This window comes from Astyanax mexicanus, chromosome 8, assembly GCF_023375975.1.
Source record: "Astyanax mexicanus isolate ESR-SI-001 chromosome 8, AstMex3_surface, whole genome shotgun sequence".
Classification (NCBI taxonomy): Eukaryota; Metazoa; Chordata; class Actinopteri; order Characiformes; family Acestrorhamphidae; genus Astyanax; species Astyanax mexicanus.
This window is the reverse complement of record NC_064415.1, coordinates 2,632,676-2,646,984: the sequence shown is the minus strand read 5'-3', so window position 1 is coordinate 2,646,984 and position 14,309 is coordinate 2,632,676. Positions and strand designations below refer to the sequence as shown.

At 38.5% G+C, this 14,309-nt stretch overlaps 1 protein-coding gene across 2 annotated transcripts in view; it reads right to left on the bottom strand.

The window, feature by feature from the left end:
- The window catches only part of rock1 (Rho-associated, coiled-coil containing protein kinase 1), a 128,618-nt gene extending 117,218 nt beyond the window's left edge, over window positions 1–11,400 (bottom strand). For both annotated transcript variants that reach the window (XM_049482840.1, XM_049482839.1), the window contains exon 1: window positions 9,971–11,400. In XM_049482840.1, the coding sequence (XP_049338797.1) occupies window positions 9,971–10,063 (93 nt within the window). In that variant the 5' untranslated portion in view covers window positions 10,064–11,400. The remainder of the gene's footprint in view (window positions 1–9,970) is intronic.
- Between the last annotated feature and the right edge of the window lie 2,909 nt (window positions 11,401–14,309).

The following is a 14,309-nucleotide window of genomic DNA, read 5'->3' as shown; positions in this document are numbered from 1 at the left end:
CATTCCCTAAACTGGCCAAAAGAATCAGGAGGAACAGCTGTGAGGAAGCAGTTACAGTCTGGTTACATCAGAAACCCGCCCGCACTTTAAACATCCATCACACACTGACCTGCCACCACTGCCTCAGTTCCCCTAATCCCAGCTGCCTCAGCTTCACCAGCCTCCACTACCTCAGCTACACCAGTCCAAGCTTCCACAATTTCCCCTGCCTCAGTAAAAAAAAAGGCACAGCTGAGTCAGATATGCCAGCCACCACTACCTCAGTTACACCAGTCCCAGCTGCCTCAGTTACACTAGTCTCAGTTGCCTCAGTTATCCCAGTGCCAGCTGCCTCAGTTTTGGCAGCCACCCCTACCTCAGTTATACCAGTCTCAAATGCCTCAGTTATGACAGTGCCAGCTGCCTCAGTTATGGCAGCCATACCTACCTCATATTATACCAGTCTCAGATGCCTCAGTTATGACAGTACCAGCTGATGGGAGTCACCCCTACCTCATATATGCCAGCCCCAGCTGCCTCAGTTTTGGCAGCCACCTCTACCTCAGTTATACCTGTCTCAGATGCCTGAGTTATGACAGTGCCAGCTGCCTCAGTTATGGCAGTGACCCCTATATTAGATATACCAGTATCAGCTGCCTCAGTTATGCCAGTATCAGCTGCCTCAGTTATGCCAGTCCCAGCTGCCTCAGTTTTGGCAGCCACCCCTACATCAGTTATACCAGTCTCAGCTGCCACAGTTATGCCAGTATTAGCTGCCTCAGTTATGCTAGTCCCAGATGCCTCAGTTATAGCAGCCACCCTTACCTCAGTTTATACAAGTTTCAGCTGCCTCATTTATGCCAATCCCAGCGGCCTGAACTACGGCAGCCACCTCTACCTCAATTATACCAGCCCCGGTTGCCTCAGTTATGCCAGCTTCCCCTACCTCAGTCATACCAGTCCTAGGTGCCTCATTTATACCAGTCCTTACTCCAGTTTTTCAGCTGCCTCAGTTACCACCGACTCTGTCTGCCCCAGTTACTCAGCCCAGTTATCCCAGTCCCACAGTAACCCTACAGCCAAAACCCTGCAACCAGAGTTCCGTTCTTCACCTGCCTCAGTTGCCTGAGAGCGCCCAGCTGCCTCAGCTCAGGCAGATGTGCAGGCAGGTGATAGGAAGGCAGGCCAGAACAGGCCAGTTGGGAACGAGAGGCTCAGATGAATGAGAAGCTCAAGCTGACTCGTTTCCTCAGTGGCCAGAGTAAACACACAGCGTATTCAGAGCCTGCCAGCAGAAACCAAACTCCACCTGAATAGGCATTACGCCGCCGCACCGCTGGTACCCGCCTCAAAATACGACTCAAACGTGACATTTCTAAAGCTGACTCTAGTAGATTATCACACTGAGAAAGACGAGTGTTTGGCCATGTTCTTTTCTAAAGTCAGACACAGCTGCCTCATATACTAGCCTACCTAATCTCAATTATACCAGGCTCAGCTGCCTCAAATATGCCAGTGTCATCAACCTCAGTTACATCAGGCTCAGCTGCCTCAATTATGAGAGTGTCATCTACCTCATTTACACCAGGCTCAACTGCCTCTAATATGCCAGTGTCAATGAGGTAGAGGACACTGGCTTATTTAAGGCAACTAAGCCTGGTGTAAATGAGGTCATTTACACCAGGCTTAGCTGCCTCAGTTATGCCAGTGTCCACTACCTCTTTTATACCAGACGCAGCTGCCTCAAATATGCCAGTGCCCACTATCTCATTTATACCAGGCTCAGCTGCCTCAATTATGCCAGTGTCCTCTACCTCATTTACACCAGGCTCAGCTGCCTCAGTTATGCCAGTGTCCTCTACCTCAGTTACACCAGGCTCAGCTGCCTCAATTATGCCAGTGTCCTCTACCTCATTTAAACACCAGGCTCAGCTGCCTCAAATATGCCAGTGTCAGCTACCTCATTTGTACCAGACTCAGCTGCCTCAATTACGCCAGTGTCCTCTACCTCAATTATACCAGGCTCAGCTGCCTCAGTTATGCCAGTGTCCACTACCTCATTTATACCAGGCTCAGCTGCCTCAATTATGCCAGTGTCATCTACCTCAGTTACATCAGGCTCACGCCAGTGTCCTCTACCTCGGTTAAACACCAGGCTCAGCTGCCTCAATTATGCCAGTGTCCACTGCCTCAATTACACCAGGCTCAGCTGCCTCAATTATGCCAGTGTCCTCTACTTCATTTACACCGGGCTCAGCTGCCTCAATTATGCCAGTGTCCTCTACCTTATTTACACCAGACTCAGCTGCCTCAATTATGCCAGTGTCCTCTACCTCAGTTATACCAGACTCAGCTGCCTCAGTTATGTGTAAATATATATATATATATATATATATATATATATATATAAAGCTGACTGTAGATTACCACACTGAGAATGGTGAGCGTTTGGTCATGTTCTTTTCTAAACTTCCCCAAATTCATCCTGCAACACAACGAGCCGCACAGCGTTACGTATAAAAGCCCAAGACGGAAGTAAAATAAATGTCATGTGACCGCATAATACCACATGACGCTTTTGAGAAAACATGCCTGCATTCAAATGCAGACAAAAATACACTGCAAAGAGGAGCAAAAACACTCTATAATCAACTTCAGCTTTATTATTTTAGGATCTGAGAGTTTATAGAGTTTATATCACTGCGGTTTACACAAAAGCATTCCCTAAAAAAAAGAACAAATGCAGACAAAATAAAATAAAACATGCACAATGCTTGTTTGAATGATTACAGTTGCAGTAAATAACAATATTGTTTTAATAGACCATGATATAATATAATAGCATAAAAATGCAGACCCATTCCTTTAAAGAGCAATGGAATGCAAAAAATTAAGAACATTGAGTTTGGAATAAACGTGTATAATTAAGACTGAAGTCATGTTCATATATCTTATATAAGTTGTATGATATAATATTAATTAAGCAGTAATACACTCTAGAGGGAGGGCTATAACATGTAATATTGGCCAAGTGTTGTAGATCAGCACAGCAGTGCAAATATTGCACGTTACAGCACAAACCTCGAGTGTAGAATTGTGTATATTATACCACATTTCCATTATCACTGTTAATTGAAAGATTTAAAGAGTTAAAGAGGAGGAGAAAATAGGATCTGTTATAAAAACTACGCCAGTAAAAATAGTTCCATTGCTGCTCTGTTTGTTTGTAGCTGCGCTGTTTGGCTTGTAAGCGCTGCATCATTGCTAGATTACCTGTATGTGGCGGAGTAATACATGGAGAGCTTCGGTTACAACAGTGCATTACCGGCTGATAATGGTAGAACTCATAGAACGCCTCTCAGCCAATCCCATTGCAGGGTCGTAACTAACTGTGGTTTACTATGTAATATGGTATGATGCAAATTATTGTGACAGGTCTACCTACCAGAAATGTAAAAGCGATAAAGATAGAGAAGAACATTTACAGATATGTATTAACGTTTTATGTGCTTAGCTTATATTATTTTATTTATTTTTAAACATCCATTCTTGCATTTCTGAACAATAAATAAAGATGTGACTTGAAATAAGGATTTGAACAACTGATTGTAATCATGATTTGGTACAAAAGCAGTCTAAAATGAGCAGTTTGCAACAAATGATTGAAATGCTTGAAAACAAAGTTCCTCAAAAAAAGACTGGAAGAGTTGTTTCACAACTTTAGGGAAACACATTTTAAGTATTAATGAAAAAATATGTTTTAGGGTTCGGTGCCTCTTTAAGAGGCAAGAAGTTTAAAGTGACTCAACCTCATAAAGCAGAACATCTTCACATAATACAAAAAACTATAAATTTAGGGTGTGTCCAAACTTTTGACTGGCACTGTAAATATACTGATCCCATATCAGCCATGCATTTGTAAACGTGTGCTGGTTGTTGTGGCATCACAGAAAAACCAACAAACAATCAAAAACAGAACACCCACATCCAGACCAGTTTCCATTCATTCTGTATGCACTGGACCAGTGTGCTCTAAAACATGCACAACGTTTACAGAATTCATCATGCTCTTAATTTAACAAATGATTTTAAATTTTTGTATTTTTTTTTAAAGTAATATCCACCAAACAGGAAGAGAAAGTGGCTGTTTTGCAGAATTAGTACAAAGAGTACAACCTCTTTAGGGACCTTCAATTTTATGACACTTTTTTTCTGTAATTTCAATAAACAACCCCAACATATCGCTTTTCTACAGTATCGTGACATATTATGAGATATTGAAATGTAACGCCTGTATCATGCTGAAGGTCACGTCACCAAAGTCTTGCCCTGTCAATAATAGGGCTGCATAGGCCTGTCACGATAATTACATTATCCACTTATCGTACAATAAATATACAAGACCTCAATAATATTAGATAATCGTAATATCAAATCAGTCTATTGTGTTTATTTGTATATTTCTGCACATATACTCTAACTGTGAACATTATTTTAGCCAGTCATGCATCAAAAACTGTAACTCCACACAGACAGTGTGAATGGATGGCAGTAGGATTACGAAAAATTATATTTGTATATTATATATATATATATATGTATAATGTGTTGTCTTTAAAAGGTTATAATTGCTTTGCTATTCTATTCTAAATATTATTATTTTATATCAGTGACATTTAAATAGTCTTAAAATGAAAATAATATCGTTTATCGCAATAATTTGCACAATGATATATCGTCCCCAAAGTATTGTTATCGTGACAGGCCTAGGGCTGCAATGATTAGTTGATATAATCGACAATGTTGATTATTTAAATTCATCGACTACAAATTTCACTGTCAACTAATCGTTTATTTGTAACAGTACCGCATTACACAAAGCGCTGAAGACAGAAGCGCAATGGGAGATGAGTAAATGGATTGCTCACACAGCAAAATCAACTTAGTTTGTGTCTCTAATAGTGCACAAACACAACATATTACAAATTTACTCACTAAATATCAGAACTTGACACATTTTAAAAGTTCAGATATTTAAATGTCATTTAAACCTCATGTTCTGCTGTTTCTGTTGTTTTTAGAGGTGGCAAAAATAATCTTTGACTTATCAAATAAAAACAATCGTTAGATTAGTCGACTACCAAAATAATCATTAGTTGCTGCCCTAGTCAATACACAGCCTTAGTCACAATAAACTCTCGTTCAGGGTTCATACACTTTTTTACCTACACATTTCCATGACTTTTTTTAATGATTTTTTTCATGCCTTCACAGCAAATTTTCATGACCATTAAATCTTCAAAACATCAGTACAGACATGAACAATAAAACAAAAAAATTAAAAAGTCAAAAGTGATTATAGTGAGCCTATATCTTTCATAAAATGAAAAATATATATTTTAAAAACTTAGTAGCTGCATTTTTAGTATATAAATGCTTTATATGCGTCTGAATGATGCCAGACAGCATTAAATCAGCTTTTTTCTCTCACTGTGTGAATTTACAGTTATATTCCAACTCCAATCAGATAGCTAATGTGAACACATGTGATTGATTTACCCAAACCAATACAGCTTTTCTCAGTTGATATATGGGGAAACAAAAGGTTTCAAATTTCCATGAGTATTTTTTTAATTTTCAGAGTATTTTTATTTTTCCTAAACTAGCTATTTTTCCCAACCTGGAAATAGCTATGTTCAAATTCAATGACTTTTCAATGACTCAGGTTTTTCATGGTCATACAAAACCCTGTCATTAGACTGCTCGATCTGTGGGACCAATAAGCTAAAAGAGATGGAGGTTATCTTGATAAAACTGTCCTTCTGAATACTACAGCCAATAGTTAGATTTGATCACAAAGTAAATAACCAACTGAAAAATGTACAAAATATCTAAAATGTCACGTACAGCCCATGAAATCCATATATTAAACAGGCAAAAAGGAAAAAAGGGCTTCAGTTATAGAGCCTGGGGTAGAACAGCATTTCTGAGCTGTGCTGCTGAAACCCTGCACTGTACTGCCTCAGCGTCCTGCCTGTCCTAACACATCTAACTCCCTACAGAAACCCAGCACCAGGGTAAAATACAGACGCTACAGCAGGAACTCTCTAAACACATGCAGGAACTGTGCTCTCAGCCTCACTACTGAATTACATTCCTTATAATCAACTTTATATACCTGCTTTACCTGCTCCAACACACTTCCCTCAACCCACAAACCCTCTACACCATTAAAGGGGACATATTACTGGTAGATCGCACGCAATAATATCCCCAATGCTTTTAAATATCATGAACATATATGAATATTATACCCTGAAATATCATGCCGTATCATCAGGGTACTACTTTTTTTTGCTGTTTTTAGCGAAAGAAAAATCCACACTGTATATCTACTAGAGACAGATTATATCTGACACTTATAAAATATATATATATTTTTTTACTTTAACCCTGGATATATGGAGACATTTGAAGTGTATTACTGTTTGTATCATGACATTCTGGATCATTAACTTCTTCTACAAATCTGGTATAGTTATTGTATTTTTTAATATCACATTTAGGGGTGTGCCATACCATATTGTATGCAATAATCGAATTTAATTCTCATTTTATTGCAGTATTGTATTCTTGAAATATTCTTTCTAATTCATTGTTTTTTTTATATCTCCAAGAGAATTGTTATCAGGCCATATCTTGCACCCCTAATTAACGCTATGAAAAACGTACTTTTTGCGTAATTTTACATTTCCACTTGGGTCTCGACTGCCCCATTTCGGCCTGCTGGTTGAGAAGCTCAGACAGTACACAGCAAGATTAGCCAGGAGACTTTGTCTGAGGGAGGGATCTGTATCTACTGTCCATGGCAAATCAGTACTTTCAAATAATACGTTTTGTGCTTCTATCACAGTTAAGAATGAACTAGCTTGTTTTTATTTTGCCATTTACACAAGCTAACATTACCGACTTAGCATATACATGGGGTGTGGCAAGCAACAGCTTATTTGCATGAAGGTGTTCTGAAAGGGAGTAGAACTGGAAAGAATAGAGTTATGTGAGTTATGTGAGAGCGAATTTGTGTAAAGAAATTCATAAACATGTTTTGTGTAGACCATTGACCTACAGTATTCTAACTTGTGTAAAAATAAGTATACAATGTCCCCTTTAATAGAAGAGGGTGTAAAATAGAAATAAATACTTCAATACACACAACATTCGCTCTGATGCAGCTCCTACAGCTCTTACTGGTGTTTCTGCATCTGCAGAAGCCCCTAGTACTCACCAATCACCTCGTAAAGCCCTGAGGAGACTGCAGCCAAGGTGTGAAAGCAGGAAATTACCATGGTGTACACACGTTTAGACCTCTAGAACTTCACACATTCTCACTGACACAGCTCAGAGTTTCTCAGGCCTGGTCCTGATAATGTTTTACTGTTGTAGGAGCTCCCAACACACTGTTCACAACACTCTATATGAGATTTAAATAAGAGTAATGAAGCTGCGAGATATTATTCATCACTTTACGGTTGCAGAAGCTAATAACACACCTAACTCACCTCAAAAACCCACTGTGAGACTAAAATAACACAACAAAACCAGGAAAACATGGAAAGGTAAACAAGAAAATGCTCAGATACAGATCTCAAAGACTCCAGTTCTGTAGCTCTGATATATTTCTAACTGGTCTTTCTTACTATTACAGAAGCTTCAAATATCACAGTTATTAGACAGTATCTCTGCTGTGGAACTGAGTTTTCCAGACCTGTTCCTTTAGTCAAGTCATCCCTAAACAGCATATTTTAGTGCTTTACCTGCTCTGACACATCTCACACACCTGTCGAACAGCCATCAGGAGAGTAAAATAAAAGAGTTAAAGCAGGAAAACACCAAAGTGTACACGTTTATGCCATAAAATCACTTTATATTGGTTCAGAAGGCCAGCACACACAGATAACTCACCTAAAACTCTGAGATCAATAAAGTATCGATCTATCTAAAACAGCAAAATGTAAAGATTTGGACTTTCGCTCTTCTGTATTGTATAATGGTCATTTTACTATTTGAAAAGCTTAATGAGACTAAAAAGTGGATGTTATAGAAAGGAAAACACTAAGGACCACAACTTTGTTGTTGCAGAAGCTCATCACACACTCCCTTCATGAAAACTAAATCTGAATAATCCAGGAAAACACACAGATCTGGACAAAAAAAAACAACATATTTTAACATCCAGAATTTCACTAATGCATCTGTGATGTGTGACATACTTTTCTGGCAAATATCCTGAAGTAAAATCACAGCAAAATACAGTGTTTTACACATTCTGACACACAAAATCTACCTTACAAACTCTTTAAAAAGACAGATACAAGTGAAATTGTCAAAGTAAAAAAAAAAACTTTAAAAAGTAAAATAAAAAACTAGAACAAGAAACCCCCTAAAATAAATATTGCACATCCAGAAATTCACTAATGCATCTGTAATGTGTGACAAACTCTTTGTCATGCTCCTGAAGTGAAATTACCTCTTCACAGCACAATTTAGTGCTTTACCTGACTTGACACACACTGTTTACCTGTCAAACTCTTTAAAAAGCCAAATAAATGAAACTGTTCAAGTTAAAAACAATCAAAAACTACAAAGTACTTGAACAAGAAAACCCCTAAAAAAAGATTTGCACATCCAGAACTTCACTTATGCATCTGTTATATGTGACAGACTCTCTTAGCCATGATCCTAAAGTAGAAACGTCTCTTAAGAGCACTATTTAGTGTTTTACAGGTTCTGACACATCATTTACCTCAAAAACTCTTCAATAAGATAAATATACATGAACCAAAATTAGAAATTTACATCCAGAACTTCACTAACGCATCTGCAATGTGTGACAGGTTAATTTATACACGATTTACCTCACAAACTCTTAAAAAAATCGACATATATAAATTATAACAAGAACTGACAGCCTTAAATAAGAATTGCATATCCAAGACTTCACTAATGCTTCTGAGATGTGTGACAAACTCTCTTAGCCATGTTCCTGAAGTAAAATCACCTCTAAACAACACATTTTGGTGCTTAACAGGTTCTGACACACATCATTTACCTCACAAACTCTTCAAAAAATGTAAATATAAGAGTTAGCACAAGAACAGACATCCAAAAATAAGAAATGCACATTCAGAACTTGACTAATGCATCTGTAATGTGTGACAGACTTATTCATACAATATTTACCTCACAAACTCTTAAAAAATATGTTAAAACACAAACACACACCCAAAAATAAGAAATGCACATTAAGAAGAATTTCACTAATGCCTTTGTGAAGTGTGACAGACTTTTCAGCCATGCTCCTAAAGGCAAAACACCTCTAAACAGCACAATTTAGTGTTTTTCGTGTTCTGACAAGTAATTTAGCTCAATTTACACATCATTTACCTCACAAACATTTTAAAAAGACAAATATAAGTGAAACTGTGAAAGTTAACAAACGTTAAAAAGTAAAACAAAAGTAGAACACGAAAACCCTAAAAAATGCAAATCCAGAACTTCACTACTGCATCTGTGATGTGTGACAGACTATTTTACAGACTTGTTCACACAAAATTTACCTCAGAAACTCTTCAAAAAGTAAAATATAAGTTAAAACAATAATAACAATCCTCTTTGACACTTCTGTGAAACTTCTACGGGTCCTAGTTAGCTAGTTTAGCTAAACTCCTGAGGAAACATGGCCGTTAGCCTCAGCCGTTCAAAAGTCAGTCAGTCAGAGTTGAGCTAAAACTGCTAATCTCCAGCTCTAAACTGGAAATAAACCATTAAATTCTCGTTTCCCCCAGTGAGACCAGTGTCCCCCGGCAGTGGGGTGGTGGTGTGTGTGTGCAGGCTGTGGGAGAGCCGTAAAGAAACGTGTTTATAAGTGGATTAGGTGAAGTTTAAAAGTAGCTTAAAGGCTAATTATGCTAGTTAGCCGCGGCTAACTCACCAGAAGGCAGTCGGTGTTGATCTCGGATTTCGGGTCCTTCAGCATGGCATCGATTTTCTCGAACCGAGCCGTCAAATTCTCCGCAGAAGACATCTTCTGCAGCTCTTCCCGTGCTGATTATGAGCTTATAAGGGATAAATGTTGATAAAATCCGTGTTTTAGAGCTGCTAACTTTGAGTTAGCTGGCTAGCTCTGTCTCTGAATCCAGCCAGTTAGCTAGTTAGCTAACTTTAATCAGTCCTGTGTAGTTTTATTATAGCCAGCTATCAAAGAGACGTTTTGTGTCTTTTGGTTTTTTCACTCATAAAAGTGGGACAGATGATGAAAATCCACATTTTTAGACGATCACACACAAAGTTGAGGCGGTGAAGTTTCTTCTTAGTCCATGACAAGTTGGTGGGAAAGAGCGAAAATGAGAAAATTAGCTACTATTATAGCTAATTTCTATAGTTAGCTAGCTAACTACATGAGAGCTCACATAGTTTAGTTTAGTTAACGCTAGGTTAGCCAACTAGCTAATAATATAGGTTAACTAATACTGTAGCTTAAGTGCATGAAGAGAAGAAAATATGGCTAAGCTAGTTAGCTTTTAGCTAATTAACGAAGTGACTAAACTTAAGATTGATGCTGTGTCTAGAGAGAAAAAGAGACGCCACATAGGTTAGCTATTTAATAACGTCAAATGAGAAATTAATGTTAATCAGCTAAGTCAATTAATCGATTTAACTAACGTTACGAAGCTTCGCTTATAGTCGACGTATCAACTGTCGCGTTAGGTTATCAAAATAAGTGTTCAGAAAAAGTTGTAACTAGTTAGCTTAGCTATCTTAGCTTAACTCTCTCTGTCTAGATAGGTAGAAAATAGATCACACGTTCGTTAATTAAGTTAGTTAACGTTTATAAAAAGAAGAAATACAACATTAATCAGCTAACGACTCGATTAAACTTCGAGGCTTCGCTTATAATCGGCGAACTGAATCAAAAATAAGTGGACAGAAGTTGCAACTTGCCCATTAAATTAGCCCAATCAGCCGCTCTGGCCGCTCCAGGCCCGGCTCTGTAAATAAGTCAGAGTACATACAGGATGTTCTGAAGAGGAAAACACCCAAAACTCCGAGTTAACAATCCGCATAAACTCCCGTAAACACAGAACCGCGGGGCGACGGGAGAACCGCAGCCCGGGCCGGGGGAACCGGAGGAGATAAGTTAGTAAAAGTCGGTCCAGTTTAAAAGCAGAGAGAAAGTTCCCCGCGCTCGGTTACAGTGATTAATCCCCGGATCACTGATCTCTCATATAATCCAGCGGGTTCTTCAGCTGCAGCAGAGCCGCTCTCTGACCGCGCGGAGGATCCAGATTATTTTTAATATTAATAATAATGAACAGAGCGCCCAACATGTCCGCCTTCCTGTTCAAACACCCCGGAGCAGACCTGCACTGCGCATGCGCGCTCCCGCTCACAGCCACAGGCGCGTCCACGAGGGGAGCGAGAGAGAGAGAGAGAGAGGCGCGCTGCGTTGGAGGAGCGCGGGAGCGCGCACTGCACACTCAACTGGAGAACAGAATACAATCAAGATTAATATATATTTAGGTTGTATATATACGGAGCCCCTAAGGTGACGTCATGTTAACAAAAATAATTCGTGGCCACGACTTATTAAGGCGTGGGAACAAGATCCTAATGCGTGGGGAGGAGACAATTAAGGAATGTATATGAGATAATTGATTTTATCAGGGCGTGGGAACAAGATCCTAATGTGTGGCCACAACTAATTAACTAATTAAACAAGATCCTAATGCCTATTATGACTTCTTAATGCGTGGGAACAAGATCATAATGCATGGCCACAACATTATAAGGCATTATAAGTGAAGGAACAAGATCCATATGTGTAGCCACGACTTATTAAGGCATGGGGATGAGATCCTAAGGCGTGGCCACGACTTATTAAGGCATGGAATGAAGATCCTAATGTGTGGCCACAAAACACATTAGGATCAAAATCCTACTGTGTGGGAATGAGGTAATTAAGCAATGTAAATGAGATAATCGACTTATCAAGATGTGGGAACAAGATCCATATGCGCAGCCACGACTTATTAAGGCATGGAAACAAGGCCATAATGTGTGGCCACGACTTATTAAGGCATGGGAATGAGATCCTAAGGCATGGCCATGACTTATTAAGGCATGAAAACAAGATCCTAATGCCTGGGCACGTCTCTTTAAAATGTTGGAACGAGATCCTTGGGCAGTGGAATGAGAAAATTAAGGCATGTGAATGAGATAATCTACTTATCAAGGTTTGGTTACAAGATCCTAATGTGTGGCCACAACTTATTAAGGCGCGGGAACAAGATCCTTATGCATGGTCACTACTTATTAAGGTGCGTAAAAATATAGTAATGCCTGGCCATGACTTCTTAAGGCATGGAATCAAGATCCTAATGCCTGGCCACAACTTAATAAGGCATAGGAATTAGATCCTAATGCATGGCCATGTCTTATTAAGGTGGGAAAACAAGATCCTAATGCCTGGCCATGTCTTATTATGATGTGGGAACAAGATCCTTATGCAGTGGAATGAGATAATTAAGACATGTAAACTTATAAAGGTTTGGGTACAAGATCCTAATGCATAGCCACAACTTATTAAGGTGTGGGAACAAGACCCTAATGCATGGCCACGTCTTATGAATGTGTGGGAACGAAATCCTAATGTGTGGGAATAAGATAATTAAGGCATGTGAATGAGATAATCGACTTATCAAAGCGTGGGAACAAGATCCTACTGCAGGGGAATTAGGGCTTGTGAATGAGATAATTAAGTCGTGGACACTACTTATGTGAGGCAACGTCTTATTAAGGCGTTGAACCAGCAATCTCCTGATCATAATGGCAGCGCTTTAGACTGTTGGACCACACGGCGGCCCTTTCTGGTTATTCTTATTAACTTTAGGTGTAAGTAAGATGGAAACAATAGAAATCAATACAAATAAATCTATTTTTTATATATTTTTACAAATAAGTGGCCTTATCAGAAAGAAAATTACTCCTTTAATCAGGTTTATGTTTTATTCAGTCACTTGCATGCAACTAAAAATAAATATAGAGGAGCTGGTCTAGGATAAAACTCCAAGGGTGAATCTAGATCCCAGTCCTGCCCTGTTTCTGTGGTATTACAGGTGGCTGCTATGGAGTTGTGGCTCCAATTGGCTGAAAGATGAATGGTATAGAATTGCTAGGTGGTTGCTATGGCATTTCATGTTGTTACTATGGTGTTTGTGTGTGATGAGTTTTTGCTGGATGATTGCTTGACAGTTGCTGGGGTATCCCCAGTGGTTTCTTTGGTATCTTTGATGGTTGCTAGGGTTAGCAGTATAGAAGCAACCACAAAAGGTTAGTTAATTTAGCTCTGCGGCTACGATGCTAGCTAGTCTCTCTGAAACCACTTTAACCACATGTAGATAATCTAAAACCTGCAGCCAGATTTAGTGAAGTGGTTTAAAACACACTGTTATTATGTTCTTTCAGCATTCAGCTATTACAGTAAGCAATGGTTTTATTTGACCTAAATTTAGACAAAATTTAAATGATTCTATATTTATACAAATATTTTTATCATTCAAAAACAGAGATTGTGATGTTATTTAGAAGGAAGATAAAAGTAACCAGGAACAATAAATGATTATACATTTAGATTGATATGGGTAAAATTTATTGAACTACTTATAAAAGAAATAGTGCATATCACATGTGCAACGCATCTATGTATCTACATAAGTGTAAAAAAAAATTTTCCCCTTAACAGATTTCCTTTTTTTTATTATAAATACATTTTTAGATTATCAAACACATTTTAATATCAAACAGAGATAACTTAAGTAAATATAAAAGCATTTTTTAAATGATAAATTCATTTATTCAGGAAAAAGTCCTTCTAAAACTACCTGGCCCTGTGTAAAAAAGTATTTCCCCCATAAACCCAATAACTAAGCATTGGCTATAACTGGCATTGAGTCTTTCACATCTCTGTGGAGGAATTTTGTTCCACTTTTCTTTATAGAATTGTTTTAATTCAGACACATTGGAGGATTTTCCAGCATAAACGTCCTGTTTAAGATCATAAACAGCATCTCAATCAGACTTTAACTAGACCCGCCAAAACCTTTATTTAGTTTTTTTTTATGCATTCAGAGGTGAGCTTGTTTGTGTGATTTGGGTCATTGTCCTGCTGCAGAACCCAAGTACACCTGAGCTTGAGGTCAGTAAGGAACAGATGGTCGGATTCTGATTCTCCTTCAGGATTTTCTGGTAAACAGCAGAATTCCTGCTTCCAT